A 16,603-nucleotide genomic window follows, 5' to 3' on the forward strand; every position below is an offset into this window, starting at 1 on the left:
TGGTCTCGGGCAAGTCACTTAGCCTGTCTGTTCTATAGTTTCCTGTGCCTAAAATGGGAATTGCATAGCTGGTGTACAAAAGTACCAGGTATTTTAGCACAGTCTTTCATGCCACTCTTAATGTTTGCAACCCATCCGGAACAGCTGTGCTTAGCTACTGCCTTTATTCCTTGAAGTCTTTCCTAAGAAATTCTTTTGCTGTGATTGTCCACTTTGTTAGAAAATTTGCTTCGACAGTCTCCTTTTTCAGAGGGTTCCTATAGCCAAACAACTTCTGACAGCATACACATTTGGATAAATGGACTCCATCTGATAGATGCATGCTGGAGCTGCTCAGTTCTTTGGGCTGATGCCTTTGTAGTTGAATTGTAACGTCCCAGGATTTGATGACTTCAGCTTCAGTTGTTTGCCTTTTCTGAATCCCCCTTGTTAACAGTGAATAGGAAGATGGGTAGGAGAGCTGAGCTGGAGAGTAGCGCTTCCGATATTCTGGTGGCTGCTTCTCTAACAGTCTTCCCTTTGGCTTACTGGAGGGGAGCCAAACCTGCATCTCCATTACCAAGACTGCAAGAGTGTGAGGTATAGAAGGAGTGGTGTGAATGGAGAAGGACAGAAGAGTTTCAGCTTGAGTTATTGATCTCTATTCCTGGTTTCACAGCAGGTCTGGCTTCCTGGCCCTTGTGGAAGTCATGTTCTTCTGCTCACAGCAAGTAACTTTTTTCTGTAGTGCTTTTGTCAACAAATAATTGTTAAAAACATTGATGAAATGGAGTTGCATAATCATCCATGATGGAAAAATCCCAGTTCTCTTGTTTGAAACTGGGGTTGGGAAGTGTGGGGTGAGATCAGGTCAGGGGCCATGCAGCTTTTTTTTTTTTTGTGCAGTAGGCCCAGGAGCAAGCACTTGGGAGCAATTGGATCAGCAGGAGCTTGGCTACTCAGACCTGTATCCCAGCTCCATTGCCAGTCTCTTGGGCTTGTGTTTCCCCTCTATTAAAGGGAATAATAATAAAATATTTTTTTATTCCTGTCCTGACCCTGCTTGCCAGGCTTTCCTTTTCCCCACATGGTGGTTAAGAGTTTTTATCAAACTCCTTTCTAGTAAACCACCCTAAGGCTTCTCACTTTTTCCCTTAACACTTTCCTTACTGCTTGGCTTGGAAAGAAAGAGTTGGTTAGACCCCTTCTGTGTAAAGTGTCCCATTTTCCAGAGGAGAAATTTTCTCTGAGCTGGATTTCTAATATTGTCTCTCTAAGCACTTGGAGGGAAACATGCATTCATTGCCTCCCATCTTCTCCTCATAGCCCTGTTTGGTGATGTGGGATGTTGGGGCCTTAAGATTTTTGAAGCTGAAATTAAGAACTGATGTCTGGAGAGCAGATGGTATCGAATCATCACTTAACTGCTTATTACTTTGCTTTTCCTGGTTTGCACTGTTGGGGAAACAAAGTTTAGCAACCTCACAACTTGCCTATTGCCTATTCAAAGAGCGTGGAAATTATTCATACATAGTATTAAGGTGTATGTGTGTAATTGGCTCTTGAATGGCTCTCTTACATAACGACTTAGATGCTTGACAGCAGGGCATGTTTAAATCATCCAAGCAATCATCACAACGTGAGAAGTCTAACCTCAAAATTATTTTTATTTAGGAACACGGGTACTATTTATTGCTCATAACCAGGGATCCTGATTTTTCCCTGTTTAAAAAAATCCAAAATTCTCTGATTTTTAAACCCCCAAATCCACATTTTTCTGCAATTTTAAAATGAATATAGATACCAGTTGAACACAATATTTTATTGATATTTACAATTTTAAAGGAATTTGGAAGCCTACCCAGTGCCTTTAGAATTTATTTTGTTATAATTATGAATACCTATATATTTTGGCATTTCACTGTTTTGTTTATTTTATCATGGAAAGTCAGCGCTCCCCTGCCCCCTTTGCTCCCCAGGATGCAGGTCCAGCTGTAGCTGTTTTCCCCCACTGCTTTGTGGCACTGAGCAGCCCTGATATGTTGGTGCCCTTCTCATGCCATTGTCCGTCACTGCGACCCACACCATCACTGAAGAGTATTTGTGTGTATTAACTGTGTGTTTTCCAGGCCTTTAACATGCTTTAAGTTTAGACTTAATGCTGGATGTCATGAGTTTGTAACACTTGCTTTTGGTATCATTGACCATGGCTCCCTCTTCCTGCAGTTTTTGTCTGGGAAACATGGAAAGTACTATCAAAACAGTATTGTTGAGCTATGGCCATATATTGTCCTGACTGCTGTTTGTGTGTTGCATATAACAGTACTTGAAACTGCCTGGCTACGGTTGCTAAATTTTATTAAGTTATTTTAAACAGTTGGGAAACCAGAGGACATAGCTGAGGACATCTTTTTAACTAATGGAAAACATGAAGCTATCTATGTTCATGACCAAGGCAAGCCGCTAGATAGGAGGTGGGTAGAGAGGCATCTTGTAGATCAACGAAATCGGTGATTAAGCTTTTGTGAGCCAAATTTTTATCTGATGAAGTGAGTTTGGGTTCATGAAAGCTAAAGTGTCTCTGATTTAGTTGATCTATAAGGTGCCTCTCTACCCTACCTTCTGGCCTGATTTCAAATCAACACAGCTAACTACCTTCCAGGTCACTAGATGGCACGCTTGCTGCACATGAAGTTAGTATATGTGGAGATGGCAGCAGTTGCGGGATGATACTGCAATTTCAAAATACATGGAACGTGTTCTGGATTCTGGTATTCCTCTGTCTGAGAACACTCGACTCCAACCCCAATACAGAGCAGTTCTGACTTGTCCACAGTGCATGGAAGCCATTTGGCTTCATTCTGATGCTTTGCCTTGCAGACAGAGCAGTCATGCGGAGCTCCTTTTTTTTCTGTTGCTTTACCTTAGATATTCTGCATCTGAGAAGCAGTTAAGAAATACTTTTCCCCCTGTTCTTACTTGCCTTTTCAGAAAAAAGGGGCCTTTGTTACAGGAATGGCCCACAAACAGAGCACCTCCCTTCTGTTTGTTTCTTCCTCCCTGCCCCTTCCCAGTAGGGACAAAAAAGGATGAAAGGAGACAGGCAATTTATCTCCCTCACCTGAGTGACATAGCTGGATTTTGAAGTAGCCACTCATTGTCTTTTTGATTACTTCTCAGTACAAATATATACTTCTCAGTACACATTTTAGCTTGCTTACAGTCCCTTTTAATGTTTCTTTTCTTTTTCAGGAACATTCAGAAGAATCACAGCAGCAGCCACCAGGCTTTTTACAGGAGATGGATCTGATGGTAGTTTTTATACTCTTGAAAGCCTGAGTGGTCTTGTTCAGGCCATGATTCCCACGCATCCATCCTTGGTACTGCTCTGGTGTCAAATCCTTCTTCTCGTCAATTACACTAACTACAGCTGGTGGTCTGAGGTGCATCAGACTCCAAAGTAAGGCTGTTTCATGACATTTGGGGTATGCAATTGTAGGACTGATTCAGACTATCTTTAGGTATTGCAGTCGGTTCAAAGTTGTTGTTTTTTTTTATGTAGCCTGTGTGACACTGTTGTTAAGCAAAACATTGTATGGACCTATAACTTGTTAAGTGACATGCTATTTAGATTTTTACAAGCAGAAATAATGTGGCATGTTGAAGTATAGACTCAGTCTTTGTAGGATGTTTTTAGGACAGTAAAATCTGTTTCAGAACAAACCAGACATTATACTCCATAATTGATGGCCCTTCTGGAAAGCTCTGCTAGAAATTTCTCCTGTTCAAATGGAGGATACGCCACCACTTCTGAATACAAATGTTAACATGTACTGAAGAAGGGGCAGTCAGATTCCATGTCACTTGTACTTGTAGATCAGTATCAGCATTTTAATTTTCCCTCTACCTGGTAGTCAGCCAGTGCAGATCACAGAGGGTAATTTAGTCAGTAAACAGCACCTGCGTGAGTCTTCTATTCAGAATTGGCTTGTTTTCACATAGTCTTAGAATATTAATATATCAGAGTAGAAACATTGCAGTAGTTCAATCTGGGTATAGATGCATGACACGATAACTGAAATAATTTACTCCAGTTTTTACTCTGTAGTAAGAAGTAAATATTACCTACTCTTCCAGTCTATAGCTGCCTGCAATAAGTGCTGTTATAACACCTGGCTACTAGGTGGAAGGGAGGCTGGTTTGCATTGAGCAGATGCCTACCCTGGGGTTTAAAATGATTGGGACAGGAGTGCTAGACTCGTTTGGCTCTGGGAATGGCAGTAGTGGCATTAAACCTTGTAGCTGCTTGAGGCTCTTTTAGTGTTTCTGGAATCCAGAGAGTTAACAGTGCTGCTGCTAGCTGCCTCTTTTCCCCTGCTGCTGATTTGAGTCATTGGGGTGACTAACAATCCTGACTTTGGGCAGAGAGCAAGGAGGGGAAGGGGTTGATGTGCAAGTGGTGTTAACTCCCTGGGTTCTAGAGCCATGCTGAAACAGCAGCTCCAACAGCTATGGGGATTAATACTACTGCTGCTGGGACTCTTGTAACCATGGTGACAAGCCCAGTACATGAGCCAAATACAGCCTGCAGCGGTGTGTGGTTCAGCACGTGAGAAGTCCCATGGGATGGATGACCCCCTTGTGGGTTGTATCTGGCCTGTGGGCCATATGTTTGGCATTCCTGGACTCGGGGAGCAGGTACATAACATCCCATGTAGTAACTTTTCCACATAATAAAGTTACTACACCTTTTTATAAGAGTAACTGACATAGTGTGTCTGAACCTTTTGTGTGACAGTAGTGTGGATGATGGGGTTGAGGTCTGTATCTGAAAGAAAAGATCACAAACCTACACTTAGGCATAGATTTTAAAAAAATCAGTTTGCTAATAATCTAATAGAATATCAGTTTAAATATCAAGCTGTGAATGTCACATGCTCTAAGCATGCACTAAGTGCTTTGTATGTGAAAGTATAGACTCAGTTTTGCAGGGTGCCTTTAGGCCAGTAAAATCTGTTTCAGTACAAGGCAGATAATAGGCCATAATTAATGGCCCTTCCAGAGAAGTCTACCACAATTTTATCCTATTTAAGTGGAGGAGACTCTGCCTCTTTTGAATATAACTTGACACGTTCTAAAGTAGGGGCAGTCAGATCCCAGAACCCTTGTGCTTACAGATCAGTATTAGCAACTTATTTTATCCTCTAAGTACTTAAAATATTCACTGCTTGATATTTATACTGATATTCTATTAAATTAATACTAGAGGTGTTGTTATAAGATGACTGGCTCTGTGGATGCAGGAAGAGCAGTGGATGTGATGTACCTTGACTTTTGCAAGGTATTTGATAGTATCCCACAACATTCTCACCAGCAAGCTAAGGAAGTATGGGTTGGATGAATGTATTGTAAGGTGGCTAGAAAACTGGCTTGATCATCAGGCTCAGATGTCTAGTTAGCAGCTGGTATCAAGTGGAGTGCCCCAAGGGTCAGTCTTGGGGCTGGCTTTGTTTAATATAGTCATCAGCAACCTTGCGAACGGGATGAAGGGCACCATCGGCAAGTTTGCAGGTGACATGGGGCTGGAAGGAACTGCCGCTGCCTAGAAATGCAGTCCAGCTGTGGAGCCACCCCAGCCCTACTGCATGCCTGGAAGTGGCAGGACACGGTATGGGCCAGATTGTCCCTCAGTTCCTTGGCCAGGCGGGACTAAGTCTGTCTGTGGGCCAGATCTGGCCTGTGGGCCATATTTTGCTCACCCCTCGGCTAGACTCTTCTCAGTGGTGAAGGATAAGAGAACAAGAAGCAACAATCTCAAGTTGCAGCAAGGGAAGTTTAGGTTAGATAATAGGGAAAAACTTTCTCACTAGGAGGGTAGTAAAGCATTGGAATAAGTTACTCAGAAGGGTTTTGGAATCTCCATCCTTGGAAGTTTTTAGGACTTGGCTAGACAAAGCCTTGACCGGGATGATATAGTTGGGGGTGGTCCTGTTTTGAGCATTGGGTTGTACTGAATGACCTCCTGAGATCCTTTCCAAACCTAATTTTCTATGGTTCTATGATTATTAAATCTTTTCCTAATCATAGGGTTCAAGGTATTGTCTTGCAGATACAGACCTCACTGCTGTCATCCATACTTAACTAAGTGCAGAGGAACCCTTAGTGTTCTGAATTAGTGAAGAGGTTAATTAAACCTCTGCCGTTTATTCCTGTTGTTTCTTTAGACAACAAACATTGCCTCTATTTTCTCTGTTGGGGATTTCCCTGTATTAGGTATATTAGGTGCTTGAGCACTCTTACGGTATGGGATAGGAAGATGTTGAGCTAGATTTTGTCGGTATATTGATCGTGTCACTGATCTCCCTATGCTGATGATTTTAGCAGCCCCTTTGGAATACATATTGAACAAGAAGGGTGATAATGTTCTGTAAGAGAATAAAGAATTAATACAAAGGGAAAGATCTGTTTCAAATTGAAGTGTTTAAAATGAAAAATTTAAGTATTTGTTCTTATAAAAAATTTAACAGCAAAATGTAATGTGTTTCTGCAGGAGACATAGTCTTTCCAGTACTAAACTGCTCAGTCCTCAGATATCTGGAGACAGTGATGAGTCTGATTCAGAATCCAAACTTTGCATGTGCAATCGCGAGATCGTACGAAGAGGAGCACTTATTCTTTTTTGTGACTATGTTGTAAGTTTAGAACTAAATTTTATTTATTTTTTTTTTACTTCATTTCGAATCTTAGTTCAGTTGACAGGCTGTTTTTTGTCATTGATGTGGACATGGTGATTATTTTAAATGTGAATTGCTATAGGGGAGAAGTGAAAAAGTTCCTGGGCAGCTAGCAAGTATGTTGAGATATCAGATGCCACTGTAGAAATCAGCTACTTCTTTCTTACTGTGGATTTCTTACTATGTCTTTCTCATTATGATTATTAGTATGATTTGTAAATACTAAATGTATTACCTTAGGCATTTTCTCTGTCTTCAGTGAATGAGCCTCTAAAAAGGGATGCTTTTTAAGTAACAGAATAATCTTTTGGAAATTGTACACTTGTACATATGATCTTAGGTGCAGGTTAAGCCCAGGTTTGAGCCCCAGTTGGACTAGATGATCTCTTGAGGTCCCTTCCAGCCTTACTTTACCTCTCTATGAAGTTCAGTACCTCTACTGGAGCTCTTGGTGGTGTTTCACCTCATAATTCTTATTTTTGTCCTTTACACAAGTTAAGAGTTTAACTCTGCTATGTTACTTCCTAATTTTATTCAGGCTCTGTTGGAGAGGCCAGCTCCCAAGTGCCCGCTCTGAAGCAGTTGCATGAATGGGTTTATCTACTGATTTTTTTTGTTACTATTTCCAGAAGTGATTTGGTCCTATGTGAAAAACATTTAACTGTTAAAGACATAGTGCAGTTGTTTTAAAAGGAAAAATAAATGTCAGAAATGGTTCTGCCATATACTATAAATCCATCATTCTTTTTAACAGTATTAAATGCAGGATCTTTGGCTTTTTGCAGGATCTTTGGCTTTTTTCCCTTTTCTTTGTTCTTTACCTGGATTCATGATCTGCAAAGTAATGGATATTGACTTCAAATTATTTGCAACAAGATCAAATGAACTTGAAAAACAAGTGCTTGACCAATCAAATGATTGATAAAATGTTGAAATAGGCTCTGATAAAGATAATTATTTTATGCATAAATGAGTATTTACTTTACATTGTATTGCTTCAGATTTTTTTCAGACATGAAATGCTTACAGTCAGTAATATTGGGATTAGGAATCAATTTTACTTTTTTTCCCCCATAGTGTCAAAATCTACATGATTCAGAACATTTGACCTGGCTTATTGTGAATCATGTTCAAGATCTGATTAATCTATCTCATGAGCCTCCAGTACAAGACTTTATTAGTGCTGTTCACAGGAATTCGGCTGCCAGTGGTCTTTTTATCCAGGCTATTCAGTCTCGGTGTGAGAACCTCGCAACTGTAAGTCTGAGTTGACCCCCCTTAATAATGTCATAGTTAACAAGAACAAACTATATTTGAAAAACATGTACAAGACCCAGAAATGAAAATCTAATCAACTCCCATGTAATTTTATTTTGGAAGTGTTTATAAAAAGAACATAGATTCCATATTTGTCTCAGCAGTTCCTATATTACATGTGCTCACTTTAACAAAAGTGAACCCCACACCCCTAATTTCTGCTTGCATAACTTGAACAAGGAATTAGTCAAATTGTGCTCCTTTCTGTGCATCATTATAAGTAATAAGAGTGAAATTTAATTCCTCAATTTTGTTTTCGTTCCGTTTTCTTTGTTATTTTACTTAGTGGCTCTGGTTATAACAGATGGGAAATTAGGTAACAGTTCTGCTGCTGCTTCCTAAGGAAGAATAGGTTCCAGTTCACTTCCATGTGAAACTTGACAAGGCTAACGAGCAATAAAAATCCATATTTTGGCTCATGCTTATTAATGGGCTGTGCTTTCTTGCAGATTTCTGAGCAGTCTTTTCATAGCAGCTTGCTCCTGATTCCTTTGAAAAACTTAATTATCTAAGTCCAGTCAGAAGCATGGGGTGGTTGCTATAAAGTGGAGGGTTGGTGTTCATGTGTTTTTGGAAGTGGACAGAGCTAAATAATCCTAAATTAGATTTTCTAATTTGTTTTTGTTTTTAAGAAAAAGCTCTATTATTCAAATATATTTTTCAAAAGTAAGGTAGCTAGGGTTTAATTTACAAGTACTTTACTGGATTTTCACAAACTGCTCATAAAGCAAAATAGTTATCTTGTATTTCTGTCCCCTTATGCAGGTATTGGGTACTGAGCTTCTGAAATATTATTTCTGCTCTTAATTACTGCTATAATCCCTCCACTTCCATTCTCACTTCTTTACCTTCCCCTCCCCTCTACTGCTAAATATGCACAGTCTGTTATATGTTAAACACAACTGAATTTCATAAGATGCTGCTTTTTTTACTGTCTTGCTCGTCTCCATTCTTCAGTCTCTGCTTTAGTTTTAATTTTTTTTCTCACCATTTAAAATATATCACTTTCTAAATTCTCTGTCTCTCAACTCTCTACCTTTGTTTTTCTATAACTACGCTGAAGTCTGGACTTCTGATCGCATAATTTGTTCATTCAGCACTTCAGACTGCACATTTGTAGTAGAAGCATAAGGTTGTAGGCACAGTTAAAGTAGCACAATTATTGTTCAACAAGTATTGTCCTTTTTACTTTCTAAAATTTAAAAAATAAAGTAAACCTAAGAGATTATATTATTTTTCAAATAATCTATTAATAATTATGACATTTGGTTATTTATCTACTACACTTGATTTATAACAATTATTCCTTAAGCCTGTGAGCTCATAAAGATAAAAACCCAGTTCCTTGATTAGCAGAGTCCATTTTTTTTGTTCCAGTACCTTTTTGTGTATACTTTAACACAGCTGCATGTTAAAACTGATTTAACTGTTTTGTTTCATTATTTAGCCAACAACTCTAAAGAAGACCCTGCAATGTCTGGAGGGGATTCATCTCAGCCAATCTGGTGCTGTCTTAATGTTGTATGTGGATAAGCTTTTATGTACTCCATTTCGTGTGCTGGCTCGCATGGTTGACACACTTGCTTGTCGTCGAGTAGAAATGCTGTTGGCTGCAACCTTACAGGTGGGAAAATAAGCAAATATATTTGTCTTTAAACTAGACTTGCTAATATTAGCAATTTGAATGTAATTTTTAATGAAAGCATGTCTTTAATGGACAGTTTTTAATGACTTGACTGGAAAAATCCGTATTTCTCATTTAGAGTATGTGTATTTAGCATGTGATTGAGACCATAGACAGGCATTATATTTGTATTGGGAAAACTGCCTTTTTCTCAGCACGCACACGCACACGCACACAGTGTACAGGTGTGAAAATGGTTTTTGAAGGAAGAAAACCAGCTCTTTCAAGTTAAAGATAGTATCACCAACAGTTCCTCTGAAGAGAGAAGTTTTCTAGCGCCACTTGTAATGATGATGTGTTTCTCTGGCGGTCGGGGTCCTGTGCACCCCCAGTATCCCACGATTCTACATTCTAGTCCTCGCTTCAGTGGGAAGGGAGGAAGGGAGAACACTGGCTCCCTGATGGCCCACTCAGCGGTGAAATGTCAGGGAGCCCTGCTGGCACCCTACTGCAGTGTCGAATAGTGCCCAGCTGATTCCTGCTCTTTAAACGCATGCAGAGAGTTGTGAGACTTGTTCACACAATTGTCAGTGTCCCGTGCCCCTTCAACAGACCTGGGTCTCTTCAGGCCTCTGCAAGGGGAAGAAGGCATTTCCTTGTAGCTTGCCTGCGTTCTCCCTGGGATGGTTAAGGTTGCCAGCACCACTGTGCTAGCCAGGTTTTTGCAAGATTTGGCTGGGGCACAAGCCTCCCTAGAGGGTAGCACAGTGAGCCTGGTCCTGGGTTGCAGGCAGGGGTGTGTGTCCAGGAGTTGTCTCTGCTGGGTCCTGTTGATCAGCTGATCAGTGAGACTGGGGTAGGGGGAACCGCTGTATTTGGGAGTCAGGGGGTTCTTGAACTACTTGAATTGTCCAAGAGCGTTCCCCTGTAGCTTGAATCATTCCAGGGAGACCCAGGACCATGCAAGGGGTGGGAGGAATTTTTGGGAGTGGGGAGGGGGCTGGTGAGGAGAGTAGCTTTCCTTACCCCTGCCATCCTTGGCAGCTGCTGCCAGCTGATCACTGGCAGCCTGCCCTTCCCCTCACAGGGGTGAGGGCAGACTGTCATAGATTCAGCTCTGCTATGGGTAGGGGGGAAGATGAGCATTCTTCTATTGCCCTGGTTGGAGGGCTCAAGTTGAATAGTGAGCCCCTTTCTTGCTACGTTTTTGTGGCACTAACTTTTTGGTGCTTAGGTTGATTGGCTATCCCTACTGGGGGATTTGACTGCACTCTTTGGTACAGGTTGTGTTCTTTTAATATGTACATATGTTATTTCTCTGTTTAAAATAGGTATGACTATTGTTTATTTTGTTGCCTTCTATTGCTTTGTCACTGTTTCCTACAGAACAGTGTTGCTCAATTACCAGTTGAAGAATTGGATAGAATTCAAGAATACCTTCAAAACAGTGGATTGGGAGCAAGGTAAGATGTTAATAGGTTGCTGTTATTGAAACAAATTAATGCATACTATGTTTCACATCTTCAACTAGAGTGCTTTACCTCTCAAAAATCTGTTTTACAATATGGGTGAATTTAGGAGAACTGAAGCAGCAAGGTGGTGTTAAGATCTCAAAGAATCTTTTTTGCTGGTCTCTTATGTGGGGAAGGGGGAAAAGTGCTAGTATAAACTCATCCCCTAAACACTAAATTCTTAAGTGATTCTTACATTTCCTAGCGTAGTTAAAGGGCTAATAGGTCAATTCACATTTTTTTTTTTTTTTGGTTTTGTTTGTTTTAACAGTCAGTTAAACTTGCATACATTAATCTTCCAACTGTACTATAATTTAGGGAGACCAACCTAAATTGCAGTGGAAGTTCACGGTGCAGTGATGCCTTTAATCTCGCACTCTTTGCTGTGCGCCCCTATGCTGAGTGGCCAAGGGGCAATTAATGCTGCATTTTTTGCCTCTTGGCCCCTCAGTGCTGGGGCGGGGGGAGGAGGACATGGAATAAAAAGAGGAAGATTAAAGGCACCACTGTGCCACAAACTTCTGCTGTGATTTAGGTAGGTTCCAGATTATAATATGCTTATATGGAAGGATACAAATTGTCTGCTTGTGCTTTGGCCCTGTAAAAACCAGGAGCTGGATTCACTCCTCTGCACCACTGCTAGTGGGGGCATCAACTTCAATGGAAAGCAGGCTGAGGAGAAGCATCTAAGATCTGGGGCTGTAAGGGCTCAGTACGAAGAATACTTACCTCCATTACTAAGGCTAAACTTAGTTGTTGTAAATTAATTTTCCCCTGTACCTTGTGGTGCAGCTTGAGTAAGAATAACAACAAGGTAACAGGCTGGATTGATTCTACAGTCATGATTTACAATATTGTAGAGTCGTGTAAAGTCATGATTTGACAATTGGTATCTTCAAGCAGAAAACCTGAATTTTAAATGGAGCTAAAACTTGCCTTTCCTTTTGTGCTTTCTAGTTACCCGTCATTTACCGGTGTTATTGGAGAGTCATCTTTAAATACATCCCACTCCCAGCCCCCAGTTGCTTCCCCCTACTGCTGATTTCCCAGTTCAGCAGCTTTGGTTCCTGCTTTGGCTCAGGGTATGGAGCACACTGTCTCAGGCCCTGTCCAGGCAGTAGTGGTAGTGGCACCTCCCCAGCAGCTCTCCCCAGACCTCACATGGCATAGTCTGCACTGTGCTCCCCACTTCCTCTTTTCCTTCCACACTTACCACATGATCTCCCCTGCATCCCGCCCTGCCTCCCAGCCATCCCACACCACACAGTTTCCACCATACTCACCCTCCTGCCCCTGCACTGCAGGGTCATCCCCTGGGTGGGAGCTAGAGCCATAGCTCTGTTCCAGATTGGTACTCAAATGTAAAGTGAAGTTTCTTTTTTCCCTGATGTTGATCTCTTGGATTCAAGTAAATATGGTAATTTCCTAAGGAAAGGCTTTTTAAGGTTTTTAAAATTTATTAGTAATCATTTATGACATGTTGCTTTGCAGCCAGGTGTCACCTTCTAATAAATTTTTTAAACAGCTTTTTACTAACTAGGAAGAAATGCTACACACACAAAGTTGCACAATATGTATTCAAATTCTTAATTTTTACATTATAATAATTTCTTAATTTTTACAAAATTTTTACAAAGAAAAAATTGTTAGAAAATAGTGATTGATGGGTAAACTGTCTGCAATGGAGACATAATGGAGACTTCCAGTACTTAAGTAGTTTCTGCATTAAGTTTCTTTCAGTCAGTCTTTCTTGGTAACTGCAGATGCAAAGATAATTTTCTACCAAAAAGCATGGCTTTTCAGAGTGTTTGCTGTTGTATCTTCCAGTGTTGGTATACACATGCATCCATTTCAAGTTGGAATTCTTTTGGCTACCAGTGTCTCTGGAGCTTGCACCTGTGCTTTTACTATCTTTGCACCTACAGGGGCCTCTGAGTTGTCTCTATCCTCATTTCCTTTCTGGGGTGTATGGAGTTAGAACCTGCAGTATCTGTGCCTCTATGCTTGTTGTATGGTTTATCCATTATTTTGTACGTCTATTTTTTATACATAAGGATTTAGCAGCTAGGTGGGTATTAGTAGAAGCTTTCATTTAGATAGAAGGAAAAGAGCACTATAATAAGAAGGATTTTTGTCTGCTTTTTGCCTGAGGAGTTTGCTAGAGTACCAGAATCAGTCACTGACTGAACACAAGCCTTCAAGCTTTAAAAACTACCTTTCATATAAAGCAGTAGTACATCTTAATGATTGGCATACTGAGTGTATTTACTGAGTTATGGGTAAGGAGCATCTAATGAGCATGCCATAATTTGGAGTTATCTTTCTAAAAGAATACTTGGAGGAGCAATCTGAACACTCATCAAAGTATGCCTTCTGGTTCTTCTGCTTGGGAGTAGATAACTTCTCCTAGAGTCATGTTCATTATACGGTAAAAATTTGGATTTCTCGCTAACGAGATGATAGAATCATAGAAAATTAGGGTTGGAAGGGACCTTAGGAGGTCATCTAATCCAACCCCCTGCTCAAAGCAGGACAGTCCTCAACTAGATCTAGCCAGATCTTTAAAATGTCCAAGGATAGAGAGTCCACAACCTCTCTGGGTAACCTGTTTCAGTGTTTTACTGCCCTTCTAGTGAGAAAATTCTTCCTAATATCTAACCTAAACTTGAGACCTGTTGCTCCTTGTTCTGTCATCTGCCACCACTGAGAACAGTCTAGCTCCATCTTCTTCAGGTAGTTGAAGGCTGTTATTAAATCCCCTCTATCTCTCTGTCGTCTTTTTTGTAGACTAAATAAAGCCCAGTTCCCTCACCCTCTCTTCATAAATTATGTGCCCAGTCCCCTAACTGTTTTGTTGCCCTCCACTGGACTCTCCAATTTGTCCACTTTTCTGCATTGGGCGCCCAAAACTGAACACATACTCCACAGTGGCCTCACCAGTGTTCAATAGAGGGGAATAATTAGTTCCCTTGATCGCCTGGCAGCACTCTTATCAGTGCAGCCCAGCATGTTGTTAGTCTTCTTGGCAACAAGGGCACACTGCTGTCTTATATTCAGCTTCTTGTCCACTGTAACCCCCAAGTCCTTCTTTGCAGAGCTGCTGCCCAGCCAGTCAGCCTCCAGCCTGTAGTGGTGCATGGGATTTTCCATCCTAAGTGCAGGACTTTTCACTTGTCCTTGTTGAACCTCATGAGTCCCTTTGGCCCAATCCTCCAATTTGTCTAGGTCGCTCTGAATCCTAGCCCTATACCCTCTAGCTTGTCTACAACTTCCCCCAGCTTGGTGTCATCTGCAGACTTGCTGAGGGTGCTCTCTATGCCATCTTACAGGTCGTGGATGAAGATATTGAACAAAACCCAAGACTGACCCCTGGGGCACTATACTTGATACCAGCTGTCAACTAGACATTTGAACCATTGTTTACTACCCTCTGAGCCTGATGCTCCAGTCAGTTTTCTGTCCACCTTACAGTCCATTCATCCAACCCATATTGGTTTATCTTATTTATAGAACATATTATTTTAAAAAATTGCAAGCCAGACTACAGCATGTAATGCAGAATTAACTTAGACTTCCATGTACTTTAACTTTCAGTTAAGTGCACCTGTCCACCTTGTAGAGAGAATTGAGTTTAAAGGTAATACTAAAATGTTAGGCTAAATTTAAAACTTCCTTGGAACATCACCGGTATGACATGTTGAATTGACACTCTCTCATTCATTTTTCATATACTGAAAATTGAAAGTGTATGTTTATTGCCTCGGTATACATGCAAATAAAATTGTATACATGATGATTATGAGCACAATATATTCTGACTTCTGTATCTATTTTCAGACACCAAAGACTTTACTCGCTATTGGATAGGTTTCGTCTTACAGTAGCACCAGACACAAATAGTCCCTCGCCCTCGGTTACTCTTCACCCACTGGATGGGGAAAACCAACCAGCCCTAGAGAATCTAACTCCGGACAAAGTAAGGCTTTATCTAGCATGCTTTATATGAAAAAATTCTAATGAATTAAGCTTTTTAATGCTCTGTTACCATTCTCAAATGTATGCTATTTGATCTAGGGATGTGAAAGGTTAAAGGATTAATCATTTAACCAATAAGTGCAGTGATAGCCAGTTAGCTTACCACTTATCATTTAGGTTGGGGCTGGTGCAGTCTGGCAGGGAAGTGGGGCAGGGAAGCCCCATGGTGCTCCAGCAGGGATCCAAAGCAGCACGGGAAGGGGTCAAGGGTCAGGAGGAGTGAGGGGACTAGTACCCATAACCTAAGAGGAAAACAGGGAACAGCCTAATGACTCATCAATTAAGCAATTAACTGCTGGTTCACAACCTGGGCACAAACTCCCTCCCAGCTCAGGGCTTCACCTGGGCTGTGTTGTCTGGCTGGGCTTGCCACTTCCTCCCTTGCCCCAGTCAAAGGACCCCAGGAACATCTCCCAGCAGCGGCAGCTGTGTTCAAGTTTCTGTTATCAGTTAACCAATATAACTAGAGGTGGGTAAACAAGTTTTTTGGTTTTTTTGTTGTTTTTTAAATAACATTTACATTGCTAATTTGATCTGTTAAATAAATGTCAGTACCCTGTTAGGCTCTATAGTTGAACAAGCATACCTACACACATTTCTGTCTTCCTGTGGTGATTATATAATATGTAGCATTTTATTTAGTTTTTCTGAAACTTAAGTTTCTTGTTCTGTAGAATGAACAAAGATGCATGTTATACCTGGAAATGTTGTTTTGTTCCTTTGTGTAGTGCACTGTTGTTTTTTTTTCTTTCTGATGTGTCCATTTGTTAGTTCAAAATTACTGGGTGGCTTTGTAGGTGGCATACTCTTGACATGCTTCTACCCTGGTAAAAAGAAAAGGTGGCTGGTGCCATAGCTGCTGGAACTTTTGGGGCTGGTGCACAGCCCCTATCACTGGTGGCTCAGCTACAGCAGGCCCTCGGGGTGCTCATGGCTGCAACAGGCAGAATCTCCGGTGGCACCCAGCTCCGGCTGAGTCTTGGCGGCTGTGTGTGGCAGCACGGAGCCAGCCCAGCCCGCTGGTGTGCACCTTCAATCCAGACTGGGTTGGCTCTGTGGCAGTATGTGGGGCTCACAGCATTGCAGGCAAGAGCCGTGTCATTGGGCCGGGCCAGCTCCGTGCCTCCACGTGAGGCTTCCAGCACTCCAGCGGGCTGCTGCATGTGGAGGTATGGAATAGTATGCCATTAGGCTGAGTGGGTTCTGTGCCTCCATGCTGGAAGCCCCACATGGAGGCACAGAGTCTGCCTGGCCTGGCCTCATGGCGTGCAGACCAGGAGCCACACGCCATCGGGCCAGGTTGGCTCTATGCCTCTACGTGTGGCTTCCCACTGGAGTGCTGGAAGCTCCACATGGAAGTGTGGAGGTGGCTGGCCTGCCCTGATGGCATGTCCACCCCCCCC

The 16,603-nt window shown here is 41.5% G+C and overlaps 1 protein-coding gene across 7 annotated transcripts in view; it reads left to right on the forward strand.

The window, feature by feature from the left end:
- Window positions 1-16,603, forward strand: part of HTT (huntingtin) — a 161,361-nt gene that overhangs the window by 99,856 nt on the left and 44,902 nt on the right. For all 7 annotated transcript variants that reach the window (XM_025214043.1, XM_025214044.1, XM_025214046.1 and 4 more), the window contains 6 exons: window positions 3,232-3,439; window positions 6,530-6,671; window positions 7,791-7,970; window positions 9,478-9,654; window positions 11,041-11,117; window positions 15,003-15,141. In XM_025214043.1, the coding sequence (XP_025069828.1) occupies window positions 3,232-3,439; window positions 6,530-6,671; window positions 7,791-7,970; window positions 9,478-9,654; window positions 11,041-11,117; window positions 15,003-15,141 (923 nt within the window). The remainder of the gene's footprint in view (window positions 1-3,231; window positions 3,440-6,529; window positions 6,672-7,790; window positions 7,971-9,477; window positions 9,655-11,040; window positions 11,118-15,002; window positions 15,142-16,603) is intronic.

The sequence above is a fragment of the Alligator sinensis genome, unplaced genomic scaffold (genome assembly GCF_000455745.1).
Source record: "Alligator sinensis unplaced genomic scaffold, ASM45574v1 scaffold1094_1, whole genome shotgun sequence".
In the NCBI taxonomy this organism is placed as follows: Eukaryota; Metazoa; Chordata; order Crocodylia; family Alligatoridae; genus Alligator; species Alligator sinensis.